Here is a 27,887-nt window from a genome sequence, read left to right as displayed (position 1 = left end):
CCTAGCAAAACTGGGAATACTCCTGCAACAGATAGCGTGGGTTCAGCTGAGCCCAGCCTAAAAGCAACCCAGCAGCCGTGCAGTGTTGGGAAAGGTCTTGCGCATCCCCATGCACTTCTCCTGGTCAATGAACAGCGAGTTGGCTTTGGTGGCCAGGTCATGCTCCAAGATCGACTTGGCATGCACCAGCATTTGCAGTATGTTCTCGGCGTCTCTCAGCCGCTGCTGAAGGCTCTGGATCGTCTCATTGATTTCATGGACCTCATTGACGAGGCTGGAAAACAGCAAGAAATGCCCATTAACAGTCCCGTCACGGGGGTGGTTTCTAGCACGGCGTTGGTGATGGGCCCCTTGGGGACAGGATTTCCCCCTTCAGTGTGCTCGGAGTAACTCAACCCCTCATTTCTGGCAGATGCACGGGAAAGGCGAGGGCAGAGCTCCTCCAGACCTCCGTGGGCAGGCATGGTTAAGTTTGCTCTAAGGCTTCGGCGATGTGCAGCCTCATCTCCTGGAGCAGCTTGTGCCACCGAGAAGAGGGATGAGCAGCTGTGGTTTCCTGTTCCTGTTTGGTTTTGCGGGTTTGTTGGTTCACCCACCCGGATCTCCCTGTGCAGCGTTCCTCCCTACACCCACGGATGCACACACAGCAAAATGGGGGAGCTGGGAGAAGCTAAAAGTGAATGTGAAACAAGTGGAGGATGGAAAAACCCAATGGCATGCAAGGGCTGGGTTTATATGGCTTCTAAAAAGCTTCACGTGGAGTCATTCCCAGAGGGCTCCTAGGAGGAGGGGTGAGGTTTGGGGTGCCTCACCCCTCACATGGGGTGCTGTTGGGCACTCAGGGCAGCCTGCTCCTCCACGGCCCCTTGGGGTGCAGTCCCAAAGGGCTCACTATGTCCTTGAAAGGATTTCCAGTGTCCTCAGGGGAGGTGAGGACAGCCCTTACTGCTTCTCCACATGGTGCATCCTTTCTTGCAGTGACCCAAAAGGAAGCAGCTAAGTGCTCTCAACACAAGCCTGTCAGAGATTAAAGGGCTTATACTGCAAAACTAAGCCATCCAACAGCTGGGAAGCAGGCAGGAGAGTAGGTGAGGTTTACCCAAGTGGGAAAAATCCATCCCTTCACGGGGTGGTATCAGGCTGTACCCGGCCATGGCGTACAGCCTCCTTCGTGGGTGCAGAGCTCTTCTACCACCCCGAGGCCGGGATACCTAATCATTGCTCTTGATTATACCAGTGCACTTATGGAATGACTCTTTGGGGAAAAAAAAAAAAAAAAGATTAATTTTGTCATCCAGTGATGCTCCTGAGCGCTACGACCAGTCACTCCTCAAGGACCCTCCCAGCCCTGGGTCCTGCCTTACCGGAGCTGGGCAGTGTCCCGGCACAGCTCCACATTGGGTCTCCGCGTGCGCTCATCCAGCCGGGTCTGAGCCACTTTTAACACTAGCCCATTGTCCCTAATGGCTTTTCGGATGGCTTCTATGTTCATCTCGATCTGGAAGATTTCCTGCAGTGTCTGGCATGAAAAAACCGCATTCATAAATTAAATGATATATTCTCAAGTGACCACATCATTTCCCTTTTCTCCTGTCCATCTGCAGAAAAAACCAAGTTGAATAAGCAGACCCTGGGCTCAGACCCCTGTCGCTCTGACACATGCCAAGGCACAGATCCAGCAGATTTCTTTTCAAGGAAAAGCCTCTCTTTGCTGTTGCTGTCACATCGGAGGAGATTTTGGAGCAGTGATGGATCTATTGAATTACCAGCTACCCAAAATTACTGCTTGCAGGAATTGATCATCCATCAATAGCAACTCATAGAGGGAAAGTTTTTAATGGATCCTCAATTAAAGACGTGACATCAGCCTGCAGAGCTGCAAGCCCAGTCTCTGCTCAGTTAATCGATACCGTGTCAAGCTCTTTTCAGGAAGCTTTCCATGAGACCCAGTAGTCCGAGCCAGGTGCCCATCACTGATCTCCACTTCCCCTGCTTGGCAGAGCCATGCGGGAAACACACGGCTGACCATGCAGCAAACCTGGAGCACTGAGCCTGAAAGCATGTCCTTGGAGGAGAAGGGAGCCTGCAAACCCCCCGGCAGGCACCCCAGTAGAGGCCCAGCAAAGACTTTCTGCAGGGCAGCCAGCACTTCTGAAGTAACTACCAGGAGATGCAAACAGCATTTCCACCTTCTGCTTGAAATCCCTTTGCTGCTGGGCACTAGGGAAATAAAGGATCCCTTGAGAGGAAGTTACAGTGCCAACTTGTCCTGCCCCAAGGAGAATGTCCCCAGTACTTGGAATTTCAAACAGATAATGATACTATAACCAGCTCCTTGTAGCAACCGTTCCTCTTCTTGGGCCAGGTCTGTGTGGAGAGTGGTGTCACTGGGAAGTGACGGTGTCACACCGAAAGGGAGGGGTTCAGGCTACCTTGGCCAGGTGGGTCTGAATCTTGCTCTTGGCGTCAGCTGTCTCAGCGATGCGGTTGGCAAAGGCGACGTTCACCCTGTTGAACTGGCGCCACATCTCGTTGGCCGTCACCACCAGCAGGTTCTCGAGGTTGTCCCGCAGCTTGGCGGAGGCCGCCCGTTCGCTCTGGGAGAGGAGAATGTTGTCGTCCGAGAACTTGGCCCACGACTCTGGCACCGAGATCCTGGGGAGGAGGAAGGAGAGGCCTCCAGTAAGCCCATGCTGCTGAAGCTGGCCATGGCCAGGCATGCCATGGGAGCAGTGTGGATTAAATGCAGGTTAAAGCTACGCTCTTAATTTGACCACATGAAGGTAAAACACCTGGACACCATTTGTTCGATATGCTTATGAAATGATGACATGTTCATGAAGACAACTGTGGTACTTATGAAAGCCCAGACAAAGCAAAGATTCCCCCAGAAAAATGAAGATTTTAGTCAGACCTCATATTTACACGTTCGAGCCATCTAAGTGCCAAGTGATTCCCAGCTTCACGTCGACGCGCAGATTGCAGTCAATTAATTTTGCTCATAACTTATCTCAGTTTCATACTAAACTGAACAAGCATTAGATAATATTCATTTCCCTGTCTGTGCATTCACGATGAAGTTCACGCCTGTGCAGTAGGCCAGAACAAGGTCAACAAAAGACTTAAATACCACATAAGCCCCATTTAAAACATGCTGGTTCTCGGCACATTTTGCCCCCCTCTGAATTTTAGCACCAATCCTTTGCAATTCATTTGCAATATGTCTGAGCTGTGAATAATTATTCAAATATTAGAAAGATTGAATCAATCTATGCCCCTCCATAAACTGCACGCGTCCTTGTGAGCAGCAGATATATTCCCTCAGCCCTTTGCCACTTAGCGCATATCTCTGCGAGTGCTGGTTTAGGTCAACATTCATCTACTGCAGAGCCGAAGCTGAATTCCTGGCACCCAAAAGCAGCTGAACCGTATCCCAGGACCATGCTCTCTATTTCTTTATCTTCTGTGTCATTTCGGCTCCCTGCCAGGCCCTCTCCATGCAGGGGTGAACCCCCCAGACGTCACGTCAACCAAGAGCGCTCATGCAAGCACTGACACATCTTTGAAAATACGCATAAACTTAATGAGCTGTGCAGAGGTGTTGGGCTGAGTTCATTTTCAGGCTGATCTCTGAACCCTGATATAATGTGTAATTAGGTGGGACTCGCTTTCACCCACTGCGTGTTCAGCATCCAGCTGAAAGCAGAGGGTTGTTCTCCCTTTATGGTGAGCAGGGAGAAACGGCCCCTCCAAGATGGGTGTTTCCAGGCAGGATGGATGTGCCATGCAGAGACACATGCCTTTACAGTGGGCTGGGGACAACCCGTTCCCTGCCAGGGCGAGGCACCGCGCATCCCAGGGACAGCTCGGTGCTCTCGTGCTGCCCAGCGTGCACTCACGTGGCGTCAACCCGCTCCACCCCTCGGAAGTAGCTGATGCCATCGGAGGTGTTCCTCAGGTGGTGGCACTTGTCGTCGATGCGGTAGGCTGTCTGCTTGTTGGCCAGGTCCCTCTCCAGCTCATGCTGGGCTGCCCTGTTGGACCTTCAACACACAAACAAGAGCCATGGGTGGGGATGTATGGGTGGAATGGTTTCCTCCCACCTGGGCAGCTACGTGCTCCTGTGGGCGCCACTGCCCGCTTCCCATGGAGCCTGCCCAGGTTTTATGGCTGTAGGGTGTGGGCAGAGGTGGGGGTCTGCCGGGGTTTCACATCGCAGCTGCAAATGCAGCATGAGAGAAGGAGCTCCTCCTTACGCGAGCTGGGCTTTCGCCTTATCCAGGTACTGCTGCATCCTCTCCTGGCAGGATCTGATGACGTCGGCTTCCTGGGCAAAGGCAAAACATGACCCCATCAGTATCCATGCTCAGTTGTCCTGGTCACACTCATCCCCTCAGGCCTCTCCAACCGTGCACACAGCAAGGACAAAGCAAACTGGCAGGGAGTGGAGAAAGTGCCCCCCAACCCCAGAGCGCTCACTTGTGCAGCTGAGCCTGGGCGCAGCGACCAGGAGGGGATGGGAGGGTGCTGTGGCCACAGCCATGGCCTCCCACTTCACTTTCAGGGTGGGTTGCCAAGTGTTTTCTCATCTTGACATCAATGTCAAGTGATGATTAGTTCCACTATAGGAGACAGGGACAGATCCTGACCTGATATGAACAGGCATAGAGGTTCTCTGGACCAGCAGCGCTACACATCCCCATCCCCAATCAGCATCTGCCCTTTTTGCTCCCCAAATGTTTTCTTCCCCAGGAGAAATCCCATCCATCTGGGACAAGAGGAGACGGACTTGAGTTTGGTGTAACTTTCTAAGCCATTTCTAAGAAACATCCAGCTCCACCGGAGGAAGGCATGTGCTGCTCTCAGCTCACTTGACTTCAGCACAAATCTATCGCGTTTGTGAAGCCCCAGCTACTGGAGGCAGGTGATTAGTGCTCCAAAACCATAATTTTTAAGCCCTCCTGTCTGCAGGAGCCAGCTGAAAAGCATGGCCTAAATATGTCCGAAACACTTAAAATCCAAAATGCCATTATGGAGATAACCAGCTCCAATTATTTTCTTAAAATCTCATGACCCTTAAACTAATCTTTCAATTTTTTTAGGGCCTGACTCATAAGAAAAAATCTTCTAACAGAGCAGTGGCTTCACAGTCCCAGGGGCTGCAGTTTCCTTCCCAGTTTCGCGATGCCTTTGCAGTGATTGTATTTTGTTGTACCCTGCGATAGGATCCCATCTTCTGTGCCAGCTCTCATCGTGTTTGCTTTTTATTCATAATTTAAAGCAGCCTATATAAAGGCAGGCAGGAGTGCGCGGTTTTAGGACTGCTATAAAATGCATTGCCTAAGCACACACAGTCTTACTGCGGCCACGCTGCTCTGAGCAAAGCAAAGCTGGGGGTAGATGTAATATCTTTTATTAGACCAAGTAACATAGTTGGGAAAACCAGACAAGCTGTCGGGCAGACACTGCCTTCTCCATATCTGTGTGTGTGCATGTGTGCGTAATATATATGTATGTGACACAGATATATAGAGATATATCACATGTATGTGACAGATACTTATAGATCCTGTGCCGGCAGGGCTCTGAAAGGCAGGAGAGTCCCACAAGCTCCTTGAAGAGGGACAGAGGACCCTGATAGGCTACACAAACACACAGCTGGTTTTCAGCTATTCCTGCCTCTGGCAGGGCAAGTCTTACCCACACCGTGTGGGCACGCTGCTGCGTGGGGGAACGTCGTCCCCTGGCCCTGCAGGTTTTGGGGGTTTGAAGAGTTTAGCACCTCACAGGCACTAAGGAGCCAGAGAGGGAACAGGGCTGCAAAACCTGTTCAGAGTAGTTTAGGTAAAAATAACACATGATCTGTGTTGACAAACTTACCACAAAGAGCTGTTTCTCCACATCATCATGGACCAGGTCAATGCCCATCCTCTTCTCCCGGTGAAGCAAGCACTCCTGAGTGACCTGTTGGGGACATGCCATCACTGCTGGTTGCAAATCCCTACAGGGATGGTCCCCATGTCAAGTAATGTAAGAAATGAAATTGTAGGTGGGCACAGAGACGACAGCACGGGAAAAAAAGTGCCCAGGGCAGCTGGTTTAGCTGACAACGAGCAGCCGAGCTGCAACATCAGCATTAAATCAACGTGGGGGAGCACACGTGTCCCTGGCGCAGCCACAGCTGAAGGCAGGGACCTGTGTCAGGCTTGAGGCTGACCTCGCCAGAGCCTCGTAGGAGGACATGGGCTTTTGTCTCCCAAACCAGGATTTTGGATGTACCACTTATAAAAATATTTGGTTAAGCAAATACTGTTCTGATGTGCTCAGTACGTACTGATAGGGGAGACAGCAGATGGCAAGGCATTTGTTTATTACTAACTTAACTAATGGTCTCTTAATAAAAACTTTCTAGACGTTACGGAGCTGCAATGAAACTTAATTGGGCGTCTGAATGGCTGCAGATGTTTCAGCAGTAGGCTACAGCTTGCAGCCCACCGGACAGGGTGCTTACCTGGAGAGGGGCCTCTGTCTCAGCCAAGGCTCTCTCCAGTCTTTTCTTCAAGTCTGTGAGTGCGTTCGTTTCCCCGATCATCTCATCCAGCTCATGGCAGAGCTCTGACTTCCAAAATTCTATCTCTTGGACACGATCTCCCAGGTTTTTGGTGCTTTCTACTTGGGTCTTCTTTGTCTGCTGATATTTATCGTGAATCAGACGGGAGGTATCGACTCTCAGACACTCGGCATTGCGCCGGGTAGTCTCCGACTCTTTGTAGTTGGTCAGATTGGACATGTACCAGTCGTCAGAGGTGTACCGGCTGAAGAGGGTTGTTCTGTTGGAAACAAAAGGAAGCATCTTGCTTGGGGGTAACCCCTGGGAGCTTTTGGAAAAGGGAGCCAAAGTTGGGTTGATGGCAGCTGCTTTGTAGTAGGCTCTGGGCATCCGGGGGAGGCTGAAGCTCTGAGGCAAGGGGTAGTAAGGAAAACGGTTCTTATAGCTTGAAGCCATGGTGCTGATGGCAGGCAGAAACTTGGTAGGTGTTGATCTTGGATGGGCATATGTTGCAGTTAAGGGAGATCCAACCAGCTCCATTCTTGAACGCCGCTATTCAGGTATGTGTCCTGCACAAAGGAGACAGAAGAAGACAACCTCACTCAGTAAGCTCCTGCACTTGCGCTACTTCTTACAGCGACACACGCAACTTAAAATACGAAGAGCGATGCACACAGCACCCACACATCGCCTGGACAGGCCTAAAACTCTTGAAAGCAAATCCCTTCTGACAGCATCCCAAGCATTTTTATATATAAGGATTTTACTTTGTTGTCAGTATCTCTCATCAGATCTTGGAATGTAGAGAGAAACAAATCATGGCTACTAAGGAGAATGACAGATACTGTGCCTTCATTTTGTCTGTCCGTCCAATGAAACTGTAGTTGCTGATTCTCTGATGTTCATTTGTTTCTTTTGGCCAGCGTTTTTGCTGATCTTATAGTATTCCTGCTGTAATTTCCTCTTTAAAAGTTCCATTACCAGCCGTGATAGCTTTGGATGCACAGCTGCTACCAACCCAGCGCGGTTTGTGGGTGAGGGAATCCATCCTCATCATCTCTATTTTTACTTGCAGTAAAAGCTTGAGTGAGGTGTCCGCAGGTGAGCTGAGCTTTGCTTAAATTTGGACTATATCCAAATTTCACCCCACCCCTGCACCCACCCCCCCCCACCCCCCCCCATTTCAACCTAAAAAGAACAGCCATCTCTGGACTTGCAAAGGAAGAAAAACATCTCTGGCTCACCTGCTGTAAAACAAATGCACTTGGAAAGGAGATATCCCACAAAGTCTTTTCAGAGCAGCTCGTAAACACCAGCCTTGCAGTAACCCTAAGGGGAAGAGTCACACAGGAAGATTTTGCTACCAATAACTGTGTAAGGCATGTGGGTGCCATTGCTCTTTTCAGATTAAGGTTATCAGTCAATTTTATCAGAAATATAATGCAGAGGGGCCACCGAATGTACCTGACACACCTCATCTAAGGACAAACACTCAGGAGGGTATGCTGTGCTCGGTGTGAAGTTTCTGTATGGTTACAGGTGTCACCCACGGGCAGAATAAGTCCCTATAGCTGTTGTAGCCAGGTGCTGTGTTGCAGGGATGTGTCCTTCCCCTAACACCATCCCATCCCCACTGCTCCCAGCCTGGCTCGGAGCCGCAATGAAAGATTGGGACGCTGGTGTGCTACAACAAGATCCCTGGGTGGGAGGGGAGTTTGACCTGAAGCATGTGCTAAATCCTATTTGTCACAGCATGAAATCAACTTTATTCCTTTAAAAATGGGATGTTTGCATGAAATAAACTCACTTTTATTCTAGAACAAAGCATCGACAGAAGCGATCACGTGGCTAGAGGTTTAATTGCTCCTCCTGGGCTACCCTAATCACTTTGCATGTGTAGGCGAGCTGAGAGAGACTGCCTTATTTTTAAAATCATTAAACCCTTGGGAAAGAGAGTTTCTTTCATTTTAGTCACCTCTGCAACAAAGAATGCCTCTCTCTACACAAGGGCAGGACGAAGGAGTCACAGTTTCCTACGGGAAGGCTTAAAAGGCGATGGATGGGAGGCACACGGAGACAGGCAGGCTCTGCCTGGGAGCTGCTGTTGCTGTACACCGAGGGTAACCCTCCTTCATGCCGGACGCTCGCAGCCCATTGACCCATTGACTCATTAAACTGCACGTTTTCCAACATCTAGCTATGGGGACAGGTGACCTAAGAGACTTCTTGCGTCACCTGTGCCTGTAGCAGTTTGGTGCATTCAGATGAACAATGTCTCAGAATGCAGCTATTAAATTAGAGAACGGCGAATACAGGAGAATAACAGGACCTTCAGTTCGGGCAAATCGGAGAAAAATAGGGATGAGTCAGAGGGCAAAAGTGTACAGCCCGCAGCTGGGAAATCACTGAACTTTGAGGACAGTATTTGCAAGCCTTGAGCAATTTTGGCCATGCTGGCATGGGCTGCCCCAGTACCTGACTTGAGAGCAGCATAGCTGTGGGCACCGAGTCTCGCCCCAGGATCCAGCCTGGCTGAAGAGGCTGTGGGATAGGCAGCGGGAAACTCACACCCTCAAATTTAGCAGAAAAACTTTCACAAACACAACCCTCCGAGCCAGTTTGGCAGAGCTGAGGATGAAACGTCTGTGCTCAGGTCCAACAAAAACCACTGTGTGTGTCGGTTCCCACAAACCAGTCACTTCAGCCCTTTTGTCCCTGCTAGGGACAGGCGACTGCACTTTCCTTAACTCCGTGCCACTTATTTATACGTGAGAAACAGCATTCCGAGAGTGGGAGACTGCTTCCCTGGCTCCTACCCCTGCAAATAAATTATTCCCTTTCAGCCACTGACAGACACATATTTAAGAACTTGGGAATGGACCAGGGTTACTTTTCCCTGCATTTCCAGCTGAAATAAATGTCCCTGCACCCTCTTGGGATAAGTCATCCCAGGGTGCTACTTTCTGCCACCCCTGAACACAGACACACCACGGGAGCCCCCAACCACCTAGCTGGGGTACACTTAGGCGACATAAGAGATAATGCAGAAGATCAGGAGAAATATCTCTGCTTTTTTAGTCCTCCCCTTGCTCACCCTTAGCTGCTTGGATGCGGGGTGCACTGCGGAGGCTTGAGGGTGCCCCGGGGGCTGCTGCTCACTGCTGTGCTGCCAGGCTCGGTGGCAGCTCTGCCAGGCACTGCAGCGTCCCCGGTGCCGTCAGTGACATAAGAAGCGGGTGACCGGGTGTTGCCCGGGCCGACTCCCTGCAGCTGCCATGGCAACCTGATGCAGCCCTCGGGCAACACAGCGCTCTCGATGGGCAACCCAGGGCCAGCCCTGGGCAAGAAAATACCCTCGTATGGCACCCTAGTTCCTGCCCTGGGCAACCTACCGCTCTCGCTGGGCAGCTTTGTGCAGCCCCTGGGCAAGCAGGTGCAGCTGTTGGGCAAGTGTTGAGCAGCTGGACAATGCTCTCAGTCATGGGGTTTAGTTTTAGGTAGTCCTGCAAGGAGCAGGGAGTTGGACTCGCTGATCCTTATGGGTCCCTTCTAACTTGAGATATTCTATGATCCTCCATCCCTGGCAGTGCTCAAGGCCAGGCTGGATGGAGCCTTGAGCAACCTGGTCTGGTGGGAGGTGTCCCTGCCCATGGCAGGGGGGTTGGAACAAGATGATCTTTGAGGTCCCTTCCAACCCAAACCATTCTGTGATTCTATGATCCTATGAACTCAGTGCCCTCAGTGGGCAACCCAGTGCCACTCCTGGGCAACTTAGTGCAGACTCTGTGCAACCTACTGCCTTTGCTGGACAACCTGATCCTGTCCCTGGACAACCCCCGGTGCCATCAACGGGCAACCCAGTACAGCCGTTGGGCATCCTAGTGCCACCCATGGGCAACCGTGTGCCACCCAGTGCTCCTGATGGGCAAAGTAGTGCCCTCATGGGCAACCCAGTGCCTGCACTGGTGTTCCTGGGCCAGCCCGTGGCCCAGCAGAGGCTCCACTGGGGCGGGTGGGTGCACCAGGCGCTGGCACCCCAGGTGAGAAGATGCACAGTGTCCCCAGGAGCTCCACCATGACACAGCCTCATGCAGCATCAGGGCATCACACACCAGTCACGCAGCGACATCAGGGATGTTTCCTGGAGAGGGTCCTTCCCCAGTTATTTCAGGCTTTAGCCTGAGAACAGGCACTGAAACGGGAGGACCCTGGTAGTGCTGATGGCACCACGCTCTGGGCTGTGCAAACACAGAGCGAGAAGGGTCTTGTCCCCAAGGGCTGCGATCTAGCCTGCCGTTAGAGGCGATCTTCTGATTCGGGTTTGTAGGTCTGTGATCTGGGCTGCTGTGTCTCTGGACAAATTATCTGACCCGTTCCCCAAAAGCAGAGCGGGGAGATGCACAGTGGTGAAAGGCAGGCGGGAGGCGTGGGGGTCACATAACTGCACCCGAGCTCCTCCGTGAAGGTGGGAGAGCAAAACCACCTCGGCTCCAGTTCTGAAAAGGGTGCCAAAAGCAGCTTTTTAAGCACCAGAGAAATATCTGAAACTCAAATCAGGGAAAAGAGTAGCCTGCGGGTAACAAAGCCTATTTTGGCTGAGAGTTGTGGATTAGAAACTGTGGAGGAAATCCAGGGAGAAGAGCACATCACTCCCGTGCTCCTCAGACACTTCTTTTCTTGGAAAGGTGCATCAACTTAACAGAGCAGGGCCTTGGAAAAACATCTGCTGAGCACGTGGTCTCATGGCAGCTCTCGGGACAGGGGGCCGTGCTGCTCCAGGGAGCTCACGTGAGAGCACTGCAGGGAAAGCAGGAGGTGCCGGATGGCGACTGTCCGGGCCAGGAGAGGAGAAAGTGAGGATGGCCACAGCAGAGCCCTTGGGGTTTTGCTGGAGAGACGTCACTGCCGCCCGACCCGGCACAGGCCAGGGAATTGCACAGTGCTCCCCATCAAGGGGCTCGAAAGCTGCCCAGCTGCCCCAGCTCAGCCTCCATACGAGTGTGGCTGGCAGTGGTCATCACCGCCTAAATAAAAGCAGGCGCCACGATAAATTTGAAAAATATTTTGTGTACAAACAAGATTTGCCACAGGCTGTGCTGAGAATACTGTAAGATTGACAGGTTGTGTAAACACTGGGTAAAAAAATGTGGATTTCTCACTTTGAATCTATTCCGTGGGATAACTTAAAACTCTTACAATGCTTCAGCTTGAATTTCTAGAATAAAATAATGATAATTCAGGAGGGAAAGTGGGGTTTATATCACTTTAGCTCAGATGCTAGTCTGACAAGGCAGTGGTGGACTTTGATGACTTTGCTGAGAAGGGTCTAAGCCTCATTTACCTGTGTCTGCGGCATCACCTGAACCAGCCCATCACGGGCTCTGCCACCATCGGTCCAGCATACACTACACCATCCCCTTCCCCGGGCCGGGTGAATGAAACCACTCTTCAAAAAAGCATTTTCAAACTACACAAAAAGACAAGATTTTCTTGGGGATGAACTTGTTTAACCCCAAGACTTTGCTCTGTCATCACAATTTTAGGGATTTCCGTCCTCTTCCCTACCCTGTTGATTCAGACCACTAGCAATGGAGGATTTGAAATGCAAAGGGGAAGGGGCAGAAACCTGCATTGCCATCAGCGAGCCCGCAGCTCACGTGGGGCTGGGGACAGAACAACGGGGAAAAAAATCCTCGTTTCAGACAACTGTGCGACTAGGGAAGTAAGGAGAGCAATATATGGTTTGACTCACATTTTATGGAGAACCTATAATGCTCCTCCAAACAAACAAACAAACAAATAAAAATATATAAAAATACACACACCCAGAGAGAAAATAACTACTAAATAAGTATTTCCAGCTGAAGGGCTGGGGGAATGCTCTCCACTTTGAGAGCTGGCCCCCAGCTGGCAGCGAGAGCAGGGCTCAGAGGGCTGCCAGGCTCTTGCCCTTTCCCCAGCACACGGAGGGATGTGCACCGAGCGCGGCTGGGTCTCAGCCAGGCGGCCGGGGAGGAGGCAGACGCATGCCCCAGGAAGGGGTGCCGCTGCGGGTTACTGAGCCTCACGGCTACCACGCAGCAGGGCTGTGAGAGGAATGGGCCTTTTCTCCAGCGTAAAACGCCGTTTGGATCAAAATGCACTGAAAGAGTGGTCTTGGACCTTTTCTGATAAAACTGGTGGAATGGCTATCTGAAAAGCCATTTCAAGCAGAAGAAAAACAGAAGGGGAGACATTTAACTTCAGCAAACTTCTAAAACAAGAGGTCTAATACATCTTGGAGACATTGACTTACTTTTCCTGCCATTTCTTTTCCACCAAACCAAGAAAAATTTCTAAAATATTTTAGTCCTGTCTGCGTTCATGCCCAAAACCCGACTTCATCCAACTTTTTACTTTCGACTCTAAGCCAGTTGTCGTCACTGATAGAGTCAGACTGAAAGCACTGGAGAAAAGCCCACTGGCTTCAACGAAACCAACATTCACCCACTGACTCCAAAACCAAAAAAATCCCAACCAAGCTTCCTGGCGGGGACATGACTGTGTCAGAACATATTCAGATACTTTCAGAAATTGTGATTCGCGCTCATCTCCTGCATGCTGACAGCATATAAGAGGAGCCAACCCGCTGTGATCTCCTGTGTTGAACCTACAGAGGACACAGATCTAAAACAGCTTTGAGCTACATTTTTGTCCGAGCTATTGAGTTTTACACTTTTGGCTTCAGCGGTCCAAGGCCTGAGCCCTTTTTTAATCTCCTCCAGGGTGCCAAAAGCGGCTGCCGATGCCCCGAGGGTGATGATACTCCATCCCCTGCAGCTCCCCACTGAGGGACACAGTGGATGCTGCAAGTCTGCACGGGCTCGAAGAACAACTGGAACAAGACCCTGTGAAACAAATCCATCGGGGGATATTAAATTCAAAGACAGCCCTGTCAGCTCAGGAAGTCCTTGAGATACTAATTGCTGGAAGCTGGGAAAGTAGACTGGGAAAGTATCACAGGGTGCTTGCCTTGCTCTGGTGCTTTTATCTAAGCGTCTCCTGTTGGCTCTGTCAGAGGCTGAATCTGGAGCTTTCTGGACTTTGATCTGAGCCAGCACAGCCATTTCTATGGTCCTATACTGCCAAAATTTTCCTCAGAATTTTGCCAGTTTTCTCTCTCTCCTTTTTTTTTTTTTTTTTTTTTAATAATCGCAATGAGTTTGTTTTGGTTTTTTTTCTGACTGCTGATGCCGTTTTGGGAAGTCTGTTTCCCTCGAGCATAATAATCTGCATTAGTTATGCAATACACTGTTAACATGGTTTTTGGCAAGCATTCATTTCACCCAAATTCCTATCAGAATTCTGCAGGACATTCAATGATTTTTCCCTTCTTGGACAACAGAGCACCCAAGCCTCTTTTCTAAATAGCCTCTTGATGGACTGGCCTCAACTGTTCAACTGGGTCCTGGACCAACATGAAGCTTCCCTTGCATGAAGCAACGCTGTCCTGATTTTATTAATATATTTTCTTTCCTCCAGTCAGTAAACAATTAGTTTACAAGCCCAGCTTTGCAGGGTCTGTTGGAATGATGCAGGAGGGTGGGAATATAGCTGTGGGAGGCAAAGGAATTTCCACAAACTAACTTTCCTAGCAACTTGGCTGATAAAGCCAGCAATAAAGCAGCAATAAAGAGCGATAAAAGCGGGCACGTCGTTCTTCGGACTGAAGGCATTTAAAGAAAGGAAACATCACATCAGTGCAGAAAGGCAGCTGAGGCAGCCGGGGATGCTATATAGAAGTGATCTATGAAAGCAAATCATTTAATGATACGAAAGCAAAAGCATCTCATGCATCAGAAGCAGGAAGGCAGGACAGTGGTTTAATGCACCTGGTGTACGTCAAAGATAAAGGCTGCTCGGCTACAACCCCAAAACCAACCCTGCAGTGACTGAACCGAGCAGCTTTACTCACCAGCAGCTCAGTCATGGGAGGAAAATCCATCCCTGTGCAGGAGACCCTGCCACAAGCCATGTGTCTGTTAGAATTTCACCCCAAACCCTCTCCCTAGAGACCCATTTTACAGGAGTTTTGTGGCAGGGCTGGCTCCTGCCATGGGATGGGCATAGGACACACTGTGAGAGGGGGAAAAAACAGACTCAAACTGAAGCACACATAGGGTTAGATGACTAAATTGCTTGAGGGAGATTTTAGAGTGTCAGCTACCAGAAGTAACATCAATATTGTCAACTTACGGAAAACTGGCATGGAGAGAATCAAAGCCCAAAGGGACCTGGGAATTCTCTAATGTCTGGGAAATCTGCTGCAGGAAAGGGGAAAGTATTTGTGAAAGAAATTAGAGAAGCTGCAACTGAAATTCCTCTGGTCATGGCTCAAATGGAGGAAAGAAATGCGTTGCCAATTGCGGAGACGGGAGTTGGAGAATCCACAAAAGACTCAATACGAGTTATATCAGGAAACTCCTTTTATTGTGCAGATGCACTTTCTTAAATAGGATAATTTTCCAAAGTCATCATGACTTGCAGTTTTTCATAAACTCCAATTGTGCTATACATACATCAGTCATCTGCTTCTACCTATCACTTTACTATTAATACTAATGCGTTCCGCCTCATATGGATGTTAGCTTCTAATTCTTCTATTCTGACCCTCAAGGTCGAAGCGTCCTTGAGGCCTACTATGTTAGCTTAGACAAACTGTTCAACAGAGTTTTCCTTGTGCAGGCCCTCTAGCATTCCATGCCTGTTTTCAGCGAGCTACGCTCCCACAGCCTATCTTGTGTAAAGAAGCATCAAGAGGGTAGGACGGGAAGATAAAATTTAGAGCTGGATAATTGCAACACCACATAAACACTGTCAATTAGGAGAAAGCCTTAAAGGAGTTGGGCTAGGGGGAAAGATGGGGGACTCTGAAAGCAAAATTGGAGAAAATAGGAGAGTTTGGGTGCTGATATTGGTGTGCCCTCATAGTACAACAGAGCTCAGGTATCTTTTTATGTGACTCAAAAATGAAGGTGGAAATGAAATGAATGTGAAGCTGTCGCTGATGCCAGGATTTCGCTCAAGTCACTTAAAAGCATGAGTCTTTCAGAAAGGGACTGGGGTGCCTCCGTTTCCCAGCGCTCAGCTCGAGACAATTCACGGGACCCAATTCTCAAAACAGAAAACAGGCAGCTCTGCCTGAAAACCAGCCATCTGGAGCGGGGCTTCAAAACAGCCGAGCAGCCAAAATCACCAGGGTTTATGAAAGCTTTCAGTAAAGGAACACAGGGAGAGTAACAGCTCAAAGCAGCACAAAGGCTAGCGAGGGTGCCAACAAAAACTGGAAGTCCCTATGAGTTCAGCATGCCATCGGCTTATTTTGGGGAGGGAGATAAGTGCAGAAAGGGAAGGTGCGATGAGCTGGACAGTTTTTCTTGCTTGCGGTTATATCGTCTCTTTAGAAAGGGTGGCTGCTGTCTCCGACAGACTCTGGCTCCAAGATACACACAAAGTAGAGGAAACCTATCTTTAGTCTCTGTGAGACAAAAGTGCTAGTAAAAAAGAAAGAAAAAAAAAAAATAGACAATTGCTTCCTGTTTAGGGCTGCAGCTCTGAAGAGAGATCCTGCCAAGATGCTGGGGCCAGGGCAGGACCTTGGCACAGGTTACAGCTCTCGGGGGCTGCCCCTGGGAGAGCAGGGAGGGCAGGCAGGTCTGTCTGGACCTGTGCTGTGAGCTGGAGTCATCAGGGGGTACGAGACGAGAGAAGATGCTCTCAGCTCCTGAGAGTCCCCACGCTGGGCCAGGAGGTCCATGCCCTGGATTCCCGAGGGAAGAGAAGGGACTTGAACTTCTGCTCCTTTAGGATTCTTGGTGCCTACAGGCTTTAGGCTGAGCTCAGCTCTGCTTAGGTTAAAAGAGTCGAGAGTGTCTGACACGTGAGTCTGACGGGACAATTTGCAAAGTGACTGTCACACTGAACTTCAGATTGATTAAAGACTTATCCTCTGAAAATTCAAACACTTGGTAAAATTTACAGCCAGAGAGCAGGTACTATGGCAGTCGAGGTGGCTGACTTAAGGACTGATTTGTTCCTTTATCTTCAAAGTGCTTTGGTGCTTCCACCAACAAACTACTTGCAAGAGGTTAAATTAGGAACCAATCCATACTCACCAAGATTAAAACCGCAGCATTTTCTTCAATTAGCTAGCCAAAAGCACTTCTTTGTTTTAAGACCCCAGCACTGACATTTTAGATGACATTTAAAATTTTTCAAAAGCAAGAAAATGATCACTAGACATCAGCTTAAAATGCAAGTTTTTCTGTTTAGGAACAGAACATACTGTAATGCTTTACTAGATAGTTTGTGTTTCTTCTCCTGAACCATTAAAAATACATTAAAGATGTCAACAGCTAATTACTCTGACAACTAGCTTTACTTCCCCTTGTGCTTTTTCCGCATCAGACAGGCTCAAAGCGAGGAGGACATGAGAGTTTTTCTCCTAAAATCACAGACTGAAAGGGTAGGAATGAATCGCTGTGGGTGGATTTACTCTCAGTCACATACAGGATATTTTCAGCTACTTTCTGGCACACCGTGGAAAAGCAACGGAAAGTGAAAAACCAAAGGAATAAAAAATCCTGGTAGACCATGTAACACACAAAGTGATCGTTTAATTTCTACTCAGGGCTTTCATGAGGAAGTGAAAGTCTAATCATGTATTTTCAAAGCATCTTAGCAAAACTGGGAATGCGTCCTAGCAAAACTGGGAATACTCCTGCAACAGATAGCGTGGGTTCAGCTGAGCCCAGCCTAAAAGTAACCCAGCAGCCGTGCAGTGTTGGGAAAGGTCTTGCGCATCCCCATGCACTTCTCCTGGTCAATGAACAGCGAGTTGGCTTTGGTGGCCAGGTCATGCTCCAAGATCGACTTGGCATGCACCAGCATTTGCAGTATGTTCTCGGCGTCTCTCAGCCGCTGCTGAAGGCTCTGGATCGTCTCATTGATTTCATGGACCTCATTGACGAGGCTGGAAAACAGCAAGAAATGCCCATTAACAGTCCCGTCACGGGGGTGGTTTCTAGCACGGCGTTGGTGATGGGCCCCTTGGGGACAGGATTTCCCCCTTCAGTGTGCTCGGAGTAACTCAACCCCTCATTTCTGGCAGATGCACGGGAAAGGCGAGGGCAGAGCTCCTCCAGACCTCCGTGGGCAGGCATGGTTAAGTTTGCTCTAAGGCTTCGGCGATGTGCAGCCTCATCTCCTGGAGCAGCTTGTGCCACCGAGAAGAGGGATGAGCAGCTGTGGTTTCCTGTTCCTGTTTGGTTTTGCGGGTTTGTTGGTTCACCCACCCGGATCTCCCTGTGCAGCGTTCCTCCCCACACCCACGGATGCACACACAGCAAAATGGGGGAGCTGGGAGAGGCTAAAAGTGAATGTGAAACAAGTGGAGGATGGAAAAACCCAATGGCATGCAAGGGCTGGGTTTATATGGCTTCTAAAAAGCTTCACGTGGAGTCATTCCCAGAGGGCTCCTAGGAGGAGGGGTGAGGTTTGGGGTGCCTCACCCCTCACATGGGGTGCTGTTGGGCACTCAGGGCAGCCTGCTCCTCCACGGCCCCTTGGGGTGCAGTCCCAAAGGGCTCACTATGTCCTTGAAAGGATATCCAGTGTCCTCAGGGGAGGTGAGGACAGCCCTTACTGCTTCTCCACATGGTGCATCCTTTCTTGCAGTGACCCAAAAGGAAGCAGCTAAGTGCTCTCAACACAAGCCTGTCAGAGATTAAAGGGCTTATACTGCAAAACTAAGCCATCCAACAGCTGGGAAGCAGGCAGGAGAGTAGGTGAGGTTTACCCAAGTGGGAAAAATCCATCCCTTCACGGGGTGGTATCAGGCTGTACCCGGCCATGGGTACAGCCTCTTTCGTGGGTGCAGAGCTCTTCTACCACCCCGAGGCCGGGATACCTAATCATTGCTCTTGATTATACCAGTGCACTTATGGAATGACTCTTTGGGGAAAAAAAAAAAAAAAAGATTAATTTTGTCATCCAGTGATGCTCCTGAGCGCTACGACCAGTCACTCCTCAAGGACCCTCCCAGCCCTGGGTCCTGCCTTACCGGAGCTGGGCAGTGTCCCGGCACAGCTCCACATTGGGTCTCCGCGTGCGCTCATCCAGCCGGGTCTGAGCCACTTTTAACACTAGCCCGTTGTCCCTAATGGCTTTTCGGATGGCTTCTATGTTCATCTCGATCTGGAAGATTTCCTGCAGTGTCTGGCATGAAAAAAACGCATTCATAAATTAAATGATATATTCTCAAGTGACCACATCATTTCCCTTTTCTCCTGTCCATCTGCAGAAAAAAACAAGTTGAATAAGCAGACCCTGGGCTCAGACCCCTGTCGCTCTGACACATGCCAAGGCACAGATCCAGCAGATTTCTTTTCAAGGAAAAGCCTCTCTTTGCTGTTGCTGTCACATCGGAGGAGATTTTGGAGCAGTGATGGATCTATTGAATTACCAGCTACCCAAAATTACTGCTTGCAGGAATTGATCATCCATCAATAGCAACTCATAGAGGGAAAGTTTTTAATGGATCCTCATTTAAAGACGTGACATCAGCCTGCAGAGCTGCAAGCCCAGTCTCTGCTCAGTTAATCGATACCGTGTCAAGCTCTTTTCAGGAAGCTTTCCATGAGACCCAGCAGTCCGAGCCAGGTGCCCATCACTGATCTCCACTTCCCCTGCTTGGCAGAGCCATGCGGGAAACACACGGCTGACCATGCAGCAAACCTGGAGCACTGAGCCTGAAAGCATGTCCTTGGAGGAGAAGGGAGCCTGCAAACCCCCCGGCAGGCACCCCAGTAGAGGCCCAGCAAAGACTTTCTGCAGGGCAGCCAGCACTTCTGAAGTAACTACCAGGAGATGCAAACAGCATTTCCACCTTCTGCTTGAAATCCCTTTGCTGCTGGGCACTAGGGAAATAAAGGATCCCTTGAGAGGAAGTTACAGTGCCAACTTGTCCTGCTCCAAGGAGAATGTCCCCAGTACTTGGAATTTCAAACAGATAATGATACTATAACCAGCTCCTTGTAGCAACCGTTCCTCTTCTTGGGCCAGGTCTGTGTGGAGAGTGGTGTCACTGGGAAGTGACGGTGTCACACCGAAAGGGAGGGGTTCAGGCTACCTTGGCCAGGTGAGTCTGAATCTTGCTCTTGGCGTCAGCTGTCTCAGCGATGCGGTTGGCAAAGGCGACGTTCACCCTGTTGAACTGGCGCCACATCTCGTTGGCCGTCACCACCAGCAGGTTCTCGAGGTTGTCCCGCAGCTTGGCGGAGGCCGCCCGTTCGCTCTGGGAGAGGAGAATGTTGTCGTCCGAGAACTTGGCCCACGACTCTGGCACCGAGATCCTGGGGAGGAGGAAGGAGAGGCCTCCAGTAAGCCCATGCTGCTGAAGCTGGCCATGGCCAGGCATGCCATGGGAGCAGTGTGGATTAAATGCAGGTTAAAGCTACGCTCTTAATTTGACCACATGAAGGTAAAACACCTGGACACCATTTGTTCGATATGCTTATGAAATGATGACATGTTCATGAAGACAACTGTGGTACTTATGAAAGCCCAGACAAAGCAAAGATTCCCCCAGAAAAATGAAGATTTTAGTCAGACCTCATATTTACACGTTCGAGCCATCTAAGTGCCAAGTGATTCCCAGCTTCACGTCGACGCGCAGATTGCAGTCAATTAATTTTGCTCATAACTTATCTCAGTTTCATACTAAACTGAACAAGCATTAGATAATATTCATTTCCCTGTCTGTGCATTCACGATGAAGTTCACGCCTGTGCAGTAGGCCAGAACAAGGTCAACAAAAGACTTAAATACCACATAAGCCCCATTTAAAACATGCTGGTTCTCGGCACATTTTGCCCCCCTCTGAATTTTAGCATCAATCCTTTGCAATTCATTTGCAATATGTCTGAGCTGTGAATAATTATTCAAATATTAGAAAGATTGAATCAATCTATGCCCCTCCATAAACTGCACGCGTCCTTGTGAGCAGCAGATATATTCCCTCAGCCCTTTGCCACTTAGCGCATATCTCTGCGAGTGCTGGTTTAGGTCACCATTCATCTACTGCAGAGCCGAAGCTGAATTCCTGGCACCCAAAAGCAGCTGAACCGTATCCCAGGACCATGCTCTCTATTTCTTTATCTTCTGTGTCATTTCGGCTCCCTGCCAGGCCCTCTCCATGCAGGGGTGAACCCCCCAGACGTCACATCAACCAAGAGCGCTCATGCAAGCACTGACACATCTTTGAAAATACGCATAAACTTAATGAGCTGTGCAGAGGTGTTGGGCTGAGTTCATTTTCAGGCTGATCTCTGAACCCTGATATAATGTGTAATTAGGTGGGACTCGCTTTCACCCACTGCGTGTTCAGCATCCAGCTGAAAGCAGAGGGTTGTTCTCCCTTTATGGTGAGCAGGGAGAAACGGCCCCTCCAAGATGGGTGTTTCCAGGCAGGATGGATGTGCCATGCAGAGACACATGCCTTTACAGTGGGCTGGGGACAACCCGTTCCCTCCCAGGGCGAGGCACCGCGCATCCCAGGGACAGCTCGGTGCTCTCGTGCTGCCCAGCGTGCACTCACGTGGCGTCAACCCGCTCCACCCCTCGGAAGTAGCTGATGCCATCGGAGGTGTTCCTCAGGTGGTGGCACTTGTCGTCGATGCGGTAGGCTGTCTGCTTGTTGGCCAGGTCCCTCTCCAGCTCATGCTGGGCTGCCCTGTTGGACCTTCAACACACAAACAAGAGCCATGGGTGGGGATGTATGGGTGGAATGGTTTCCTCCCACCTGGGCAGCTACGTGCTCCTGTGGGCGCCACTGCCCGCTTCCCATGGAGCCTGCCCAGGTTTTACGGCTGTAGGGTGTGGGCAGAGGTGGGGGTCTGCCGGGGTTTCACATCGCAGCTGCAAATGCAGCATGAGAGAAGGAGCTCCTCCTTACGCGAGCTGGGCTTTCGCCTTATCCAGGTACTGCTGCATCCTCTCCTGGCAGGATCTGATGACGTCGGCTTCCTGGGCAAAGGCAAAACATGACCCCATCAGTATCCATGCTCAGTTGTCCTGGTCACACTCATCCCCTCAGGCCTCTCCAACCGTGCACACAGCAAGGACAAAGCAAACTGGCAGGGAGTGGAGAAAGTGCCCCCCAACCCCAGAGCGCTCACTTGTGCAGCTGAGCCTGGGCGCAGCGACCAGGAGGGGATGGGAGGGTGCTGTGGCCACAGCCATGGCCTCCCACTTCACTTTCAGGGTGGGTTGCCAAGTGTTTTCTCATCTTGACATCAATGTCAAGTGATGATTAGTTCCACTATAGGAGACAGGGACAGATCCTGACCTGATATGAACAGGCATAGAGGTTCTCTGGACCAGCAGCGCTACACATCCCCATCCCCAATCAGCATCTGCCCTTTTTGCTCCCCAAATGTTTTCTTCCCCAGGAGAAATCCCATCCATCTGGGACAAGAGGAGACGGACTTGAGTTTGGTGTAACTTTCTAAGCCATTTCTAAGAAACATCCAGCTCCACCGGAGGAAGGCATGTGCTGCTCTCAGCTCACTTGACTTCAGCACAAATCTATCGCGTTTGTGAAGCCCCAGCTACTGGAGGCAGGTGATTAGTGCTCCAAAACCATAATTTTTAAGCCCTCCTGTCTGCAGGAGCCAGCTGAAAAGCATGGCCTAAATATGTCCGAAACACTTAAAATCCAAAATGCCATTATGGAGATAACCAGCTCCAATTATTTTCTTAAAATCTCATGACCCTTAAACTAATCTTTCAATTTTTTTAGGGCCTGACTCATAAGAAAAAATCTTCTAACAGAGCAGTGGCTTCACAGTCCCAGGGGCTGCAGTTTCCTTCCCAGTTTCGCGATGCCTTTGCAGTGATTGTATTTTGTTGTACCCTGCGATAGGATCCCATCTTCTGTGCCAGCTCTCATCGTGTTTGCTTTTTATTCATAATTTAAAGCAGCCTATATAAAGGCAGGCAGGAGTGCGCGGTTTTAGGACTGCTATAAAATGCATTGCCTAAGCACACACAGTCTTACTGCGGCCACGCTGCTCTGAGCAAAGCAAAGCTGGGGGTAGATGTAATATCTTTTATTAGACCAAGTAACATAGTTGGGAAAACCAGACAAGCTGTCGGGCAGACACTGCCTTCTCCATATCTGTGTGTGTGCATGTGTGCGTAATATATATGTATGTGACACAGATATATAGAGATATATCACATGTATGTGACAGATACTTATAGATCCTGTGCCGGCAGGGCTCTGAAAGGCAGGAGAGTCCCACAAGCTCCTTGAAGAGGGACAGAGGACCCTGATAGGCTACACAAACACACAGCTGGTTTTCAGCTATTCCTGCCTCTGGCAGGGCAAGTCTTACCCACACCGTGTGGGCACGCTGCTGCGTGGGGGAACGTCGTCCCCTGGCCCTGCAGGTTTTGGGGGTTTGAAGAGTTTAGCACCTCACAGGCACTAAGGAGCCAGAGAGGGAACAGGGCTGCAAAACCTGTTCAGAGTAGTTTAGGTAAAAATAACACATGATCTGTGTTGACAAACTTACCACAAAGAGCTGTTTCTCCACATCATCATGGACCAGGTCAATGCCCATCCTCTTCTCCCGGTGAAGCAAGCACTCCTGAGTGACCTGTTGGGGACATGCCATCACTGCTGGTTGCAAATCCCTACAGGGATGGTCCCCATGTCAAGTAATGTAAGAAATGAAATTGTAGGTGGGCACAGAGACGACAGCACGGGAAAAAAAGTGCCCAGGGCAGCTGGTTTAGCTGACAACGAGCAGCCGAGCTGCAACATCAGCATTAAATCAACGTGGGGGAGCACACGTGTCCCTGGCGCAGCCACAGCTGAAGGCAGGGACCTGTGTCAGGCTTGAGGCTGACCTCGCCAGAGCCTCGTAGGAGGGCATGGGCTTTTGTCTCCCAAACCAGGATTTTGGATGTACCACTTATAAAAATATTTGGTTAAGCAAATACTGTTCTGGTGTGCTCAGTACGTACTGATAGGGGAGGCAGCAGATGGCAAGGCATTTGTTTATTACTAACTTAACTAATGGTCTCTTAATAAAAACTTTCTAGACGTTACGGAGCTGCAATGAAACTTAATTGGGCGTCTGAATGGCTGCAGATGTTTCAGCAGTAGGCTACAGCTTGCAGCCCACCGGACAGGGTGCTTACCTGGAGAGGGGCCTCTGTCTCAGCCAAGGCTCTCTCCAGTCTTTTCTTCAAGTCTGTGAGTGCGTTCGTTTCCCCGATCATCTCATCCAGCTCATGGCAGAGCTCTGACTTCCAAAATTCTATCTCTTGGACACGATCTCCCAGGTTTTTGGTGCTTTCTACTTGGGTCTTCTTTGTCTGCTGATATTTATCGTGAATCAGACGGGAGGTATCGACTCTCAGACACTCGGCATTGCGCCGGGTAGTCTCCGACTCTTTGTAGTTGGTCAGATTGGACATGTACCAGTCGTCAGAGGTGTACCGGCTGAAGAGGGTTGTTCTGTTGGAAACAAAAGGAAGCATCTTGCTTGGGGGTAACCCCTGGGAGCTTTTGGAAAAGGGAGCCAAAGTTGGGTTGATGGCAGCTGCTTTGTAGTAGGCTCTGGGCATCCGGGGGAGGCTGAAGCTCTGAGGCAAGGGGTAGTAAGGAAAACGGTTCTTATAGCTTGAAGCCATGGTGCTGATGGCAGGCAGAAACTTGGTAGGTGTTGATCTTGGATGGGCATATGTTGCAGTTAAGGGAGATCCAACCAGCTCCATTCTTGAACGCCGCTATTCAGGTATGTGTCCTGCACAAAGGAGACAGAAGAAGACAACCTCACTCAGTAAGCTCCTGCACTTGCGCTACTTCTTACAGCGACACACGCAACTTAAAATACGAAGAGCGATGCACACAGCACCCACACATCGCCTGGACAGGCCTAAAACTCTTGAAAGCAAATCCCTTCTGACAGCATCCCAAGCATTTTTATATATAAGGATTTTACTTTGTTGTCAGTATCTCTCATCAGGTCTTGGAATGTAGAGAGAAACAAATCATGGCTACTAAGGAGAATGACAGATACTGTGCCTTCATTTTGTCTGTCCGTCCAATGAAACTGTAGTTGCTGATTCTCTGATGTTCATTTGTTTCTTTTGGCCAGCGTTTTTGCTGATCTTATAGTATTCCTGCTGTAATTTCCTCTTTAAAAGTTCCATTACCAGCCGTGATAGCTTTGGATGCACAGCTGCTACCAACCCAGCGTGGTTTGTGGGTGAGGGAATCCATCCTCATCATCTCTATTTTCACTTGCAGTAAAAGCTTGAGTGAGGTGTCCGCAGGTGAGCTGAGCTTTGCTTAAATTTGGACTATATCCAAATTTCACCCCACCCCTGCACCCACCCCACCCCACCCCCCCCCATTTCAACCTAAAAAGAACAGCCATCTCTGGACTTGCAAAGGAAGAAAAACATCTCTGGCTCACCTGCTGTAAAACAAATGCACTTGGAAAGGAGATATCCCACAAAGTCTTTTCAGAGCAGCTCGTAAACACCAGCCTTGCAGTAACCCTAAGGGGAAGAGTCACACAGGAAGATTTTGCTACCAATAACTGTGTAAGGCGTGTGGGTGCCATTGCTTTTTTCAGATTAAGGTTATCAGTCAATTTTATCAGAAATATAATGCAGAGGGGCCACCGAATGTACCTGACACACCTCATCTAAGGACAAACACTCAGGAGGGTATGCTGTGCTCGGTGTGAAGTTTCTGTATGGTTACAGGTGTCACCCACGGGCAGAATAAGTCCCTATAGCTGTTGTAGCCAGGTGCTGTGTTGCAGGGATGTGTCCTTCCCCTAACACCATCCCATCCCCACTGCTCCCAGCCTGGCTCGGAGCCGCAGTGAAAGATTGGGACGCTGGTGTGCTACAACAAGATCCCTGGGTGGGAGGGGAGTTTGACCTGAAGCATGTGCTAAATCCTATTTGTCACAGCATGAAATCAACTTTATTCCTTTAAAAATGGGATGTTTGCATGAAATAAACTCACTTTTATTCTAGAACAAAGCATCGACAGAAGCGATCACGTGGCTAGAGGTTTAATTGCTCCTCCTGGGCTACCCTAATCACTTTGCATGTGTAGGCGAGCTGAGAGAGACTGCCTTATTTTTAAAATCATTAAACCCTTGGGAAAGAGAGTTTCTTTCATTTTAGTCACCTCTGCAACAAAGAATGCCTCTCTCTACACAAGGGCAGGACGAAGGAGTCACAGTTTCCTACGGGAAGGCTTAAAAGGCGATGGATGGGAGGCACACGGAGACAGGCAGGCTCTGCCTGGGAGCTGCTGTTGCTGTACACCGAGGGTAACCCTCCTTCATGCCGGACGCTCGCAGCCCATTGACTCATTAAACTGCACGTTTTCCAACATCTAGCTATGGGGACAGGTGACCTAAGAGACTTCTTGCGTCACCTGTGCCTGTAGCAGTTTGGTGCATTCAGATGAACAATGTCTCAGAATGCAGCTATTAAATTAGAGAACGGCGAATACCGGAGAATAACAGGACCTTCAGTTCGGGCAAATCGGAGAAAAATAGGGATGAGTCAGAGGGCAAAAGTGTACAGCCCGCAGCTGGGAAATCACTGAACTTTGAGGACAGTATTTGCAAGCCTTGAGCAATTTTGGCCATGCTGGCATGGGCTGCCCCAGTACCTGACTTGAGAGCAGCATAGCTGTGGGCACCGAGTCTCGCCCCAGGATCCAGCCTGGCTGAAGAGGCTGTGGGATAGGCAGCGGGAAACTCACACCCTCAAATTTAGCAGAAAAACTTTCACAAACACAACCCTCCGAGCCAGTTTGGCAGAGCTGAGGATGAAACGTCTGTGCTCAGGTCCAACAAAAACCACTGTGTGTGTCGGTTCCCACAAACCAGTCACTTCAGCCCTTTTGTCCCTGCTAGGGACAGGCGACTGCACTTTCCTTAACTCCGTGCCACTTATTTATACGTGAGAAACAGCATTCCGAGAGTGGGAGACTGCTTCCCTGGCTCCTACCCCTGCAAATAAATTATTCCCTTTCAGCCACTGACAGACACATATTTAAGAACTTGGGAATGGACCAGGGTTACTTTCCCCTGCATTTCCAGCTGAAATAAATGTCCCTGCACCCTCTTGGGATAAGTCATCCCAGGGTGCTACTTTCTGCCACCCCTGAACACAGACACACCACGGGAGCCCCCAACCACCTAGCTGGGGTACACTTAGGCGACATAAGAGATAATGCAGAAGATCAGGAGAAATATCTCTGCTTTTTTAGTCCTCCCCTTGCTCACCCTTAGCTGCTTGGATGCGGGGTGCACTGCGGAGGCTTGAGGGTGCCCCGGGGGCTGCTGCTCACTGCTGTGCTGCCAGGCTCGGTGGCAGCTCTGCCAGGCACTGCAGCGTCCCGGGTGCCGTCAGTGACATAAGAAGCGGGTGACCGGGTGTTGCCCGGGCCGACTCCCTGCAGCTGCCATGGCAACCTGATGCAGCCCTCGGGCAACACAGCGCTCTCGATGGGCAACCCAGGGCCAGCCCTGGGCAAGAAAATACCCTCGTATGGCACCCTAGTTCCTGCCCTGGGCAACCTACCGCTCTCGCTGGGCAGCTTTGTGCAGCCCCTGGGCAAGCAGGTGCAGCTGTTGGGCAAGTGTTGAGCAGCTGGACAATGCTCTCAGTCATGGGGTTTAGTTTTAGGTAGTCCTGCAAGGAGCAGGGAGTTGGACTCGCTGATCCTTATGGGTCCCTTCTAACTTGAGATATTCTATGATCCTCCATCCCTGGCAGTGCTCAAGGCCAGGCTGGATGGAGCCTTGAGCAACCTGGTCTGGTGGGAGGTGTCCCTGCCCATGGCAGGGGGGTTGGAACAAGATGATCTTTGAGGTCCCTTCCAACCCAAACCATTCTGTGATTCTATGATCCTATGAACTCACTGCCCTCAGTGGGCAACCCAGTGCCACTCCTGGGCAACTTAGTGCAGACTCTGTGCAACCTACTGCCTTTGCTGGACAACCTGATCCTGTCCCTGGACAACCCCCGGTGCCATCAAAGGGCAACCCAGTACAGCCGTTGGGCATCCTAGTGCCACCCATGGGCAACCGTGTGCCACCCAGTGCTCCTGATGGGCAAAGTAGTGCCCTCATGGGCAACCCAGTGCCTGCACTGGTGTTCCTGGGCCAGCCCGTGGCCCAGCAGAGGCTCCACTGGGGCGGGTGGGTGCACCAGGCGCTGGCACCCCAGGTGAGAAGATGCACAGTGT

General features: G+C 50.1%; 1 protein-coding gene and 1 pseudogene across 1 annotated transcript; both read right to left on the bottom strand.

The window, feature by feature from the left end:
- Nucleotides 1-57: 57 nt before the first annotated feature.
- LOC147414394 (tektin-3-like) lies at nt 58-7,090 on the bottom strand. The gene is made up of 7 exons (XM_086473512.1): nt 6,512-7,090; nt 5,881-5,964; nt 4,257-4,327; nt 3,900-4,043; nt 2,433-2,655; nt 1,365-1,519; nt 58-274 (listed from the first exon to the last, which is right to left on the bottom strand). The coding sequence occupies exons 1-7, from the start codon at nt 7,088-7,090 to the stop codon at nt 58-60; spliced, it is 1,473 nt and encodes a 490-aa protein (XP_086329638.1).
- A 10,239-nt stretch (nt 7,091-17,329) lies between these two features.
- Nucleotides 17,330-24,376, bottom strand: LOC147414393 (tektin-3-like; annotated as a pseudogene).
- Nucleotides 24,377-27,887: the final 3,511 nt, after the last annotated feature.

This window comes from Leptosomus discolor, chromosome 15 (genome assembly GCF_034619465.1).
Source record: "Leptosomus discolor isolate bLepDis1 chromosome 15, bLepDis1.hap2, whole genome shotgun sequence".
Taxonomy (NCBI): Eukaryota; Metazoa; Chordata; class Aves; order Leptosomiformes; family Leptosomidae; genus Leptosomus; species Leptosomus discolor.
This window is presented reverse-complemented; position numbering and strand designations above follow the sequence as displayed.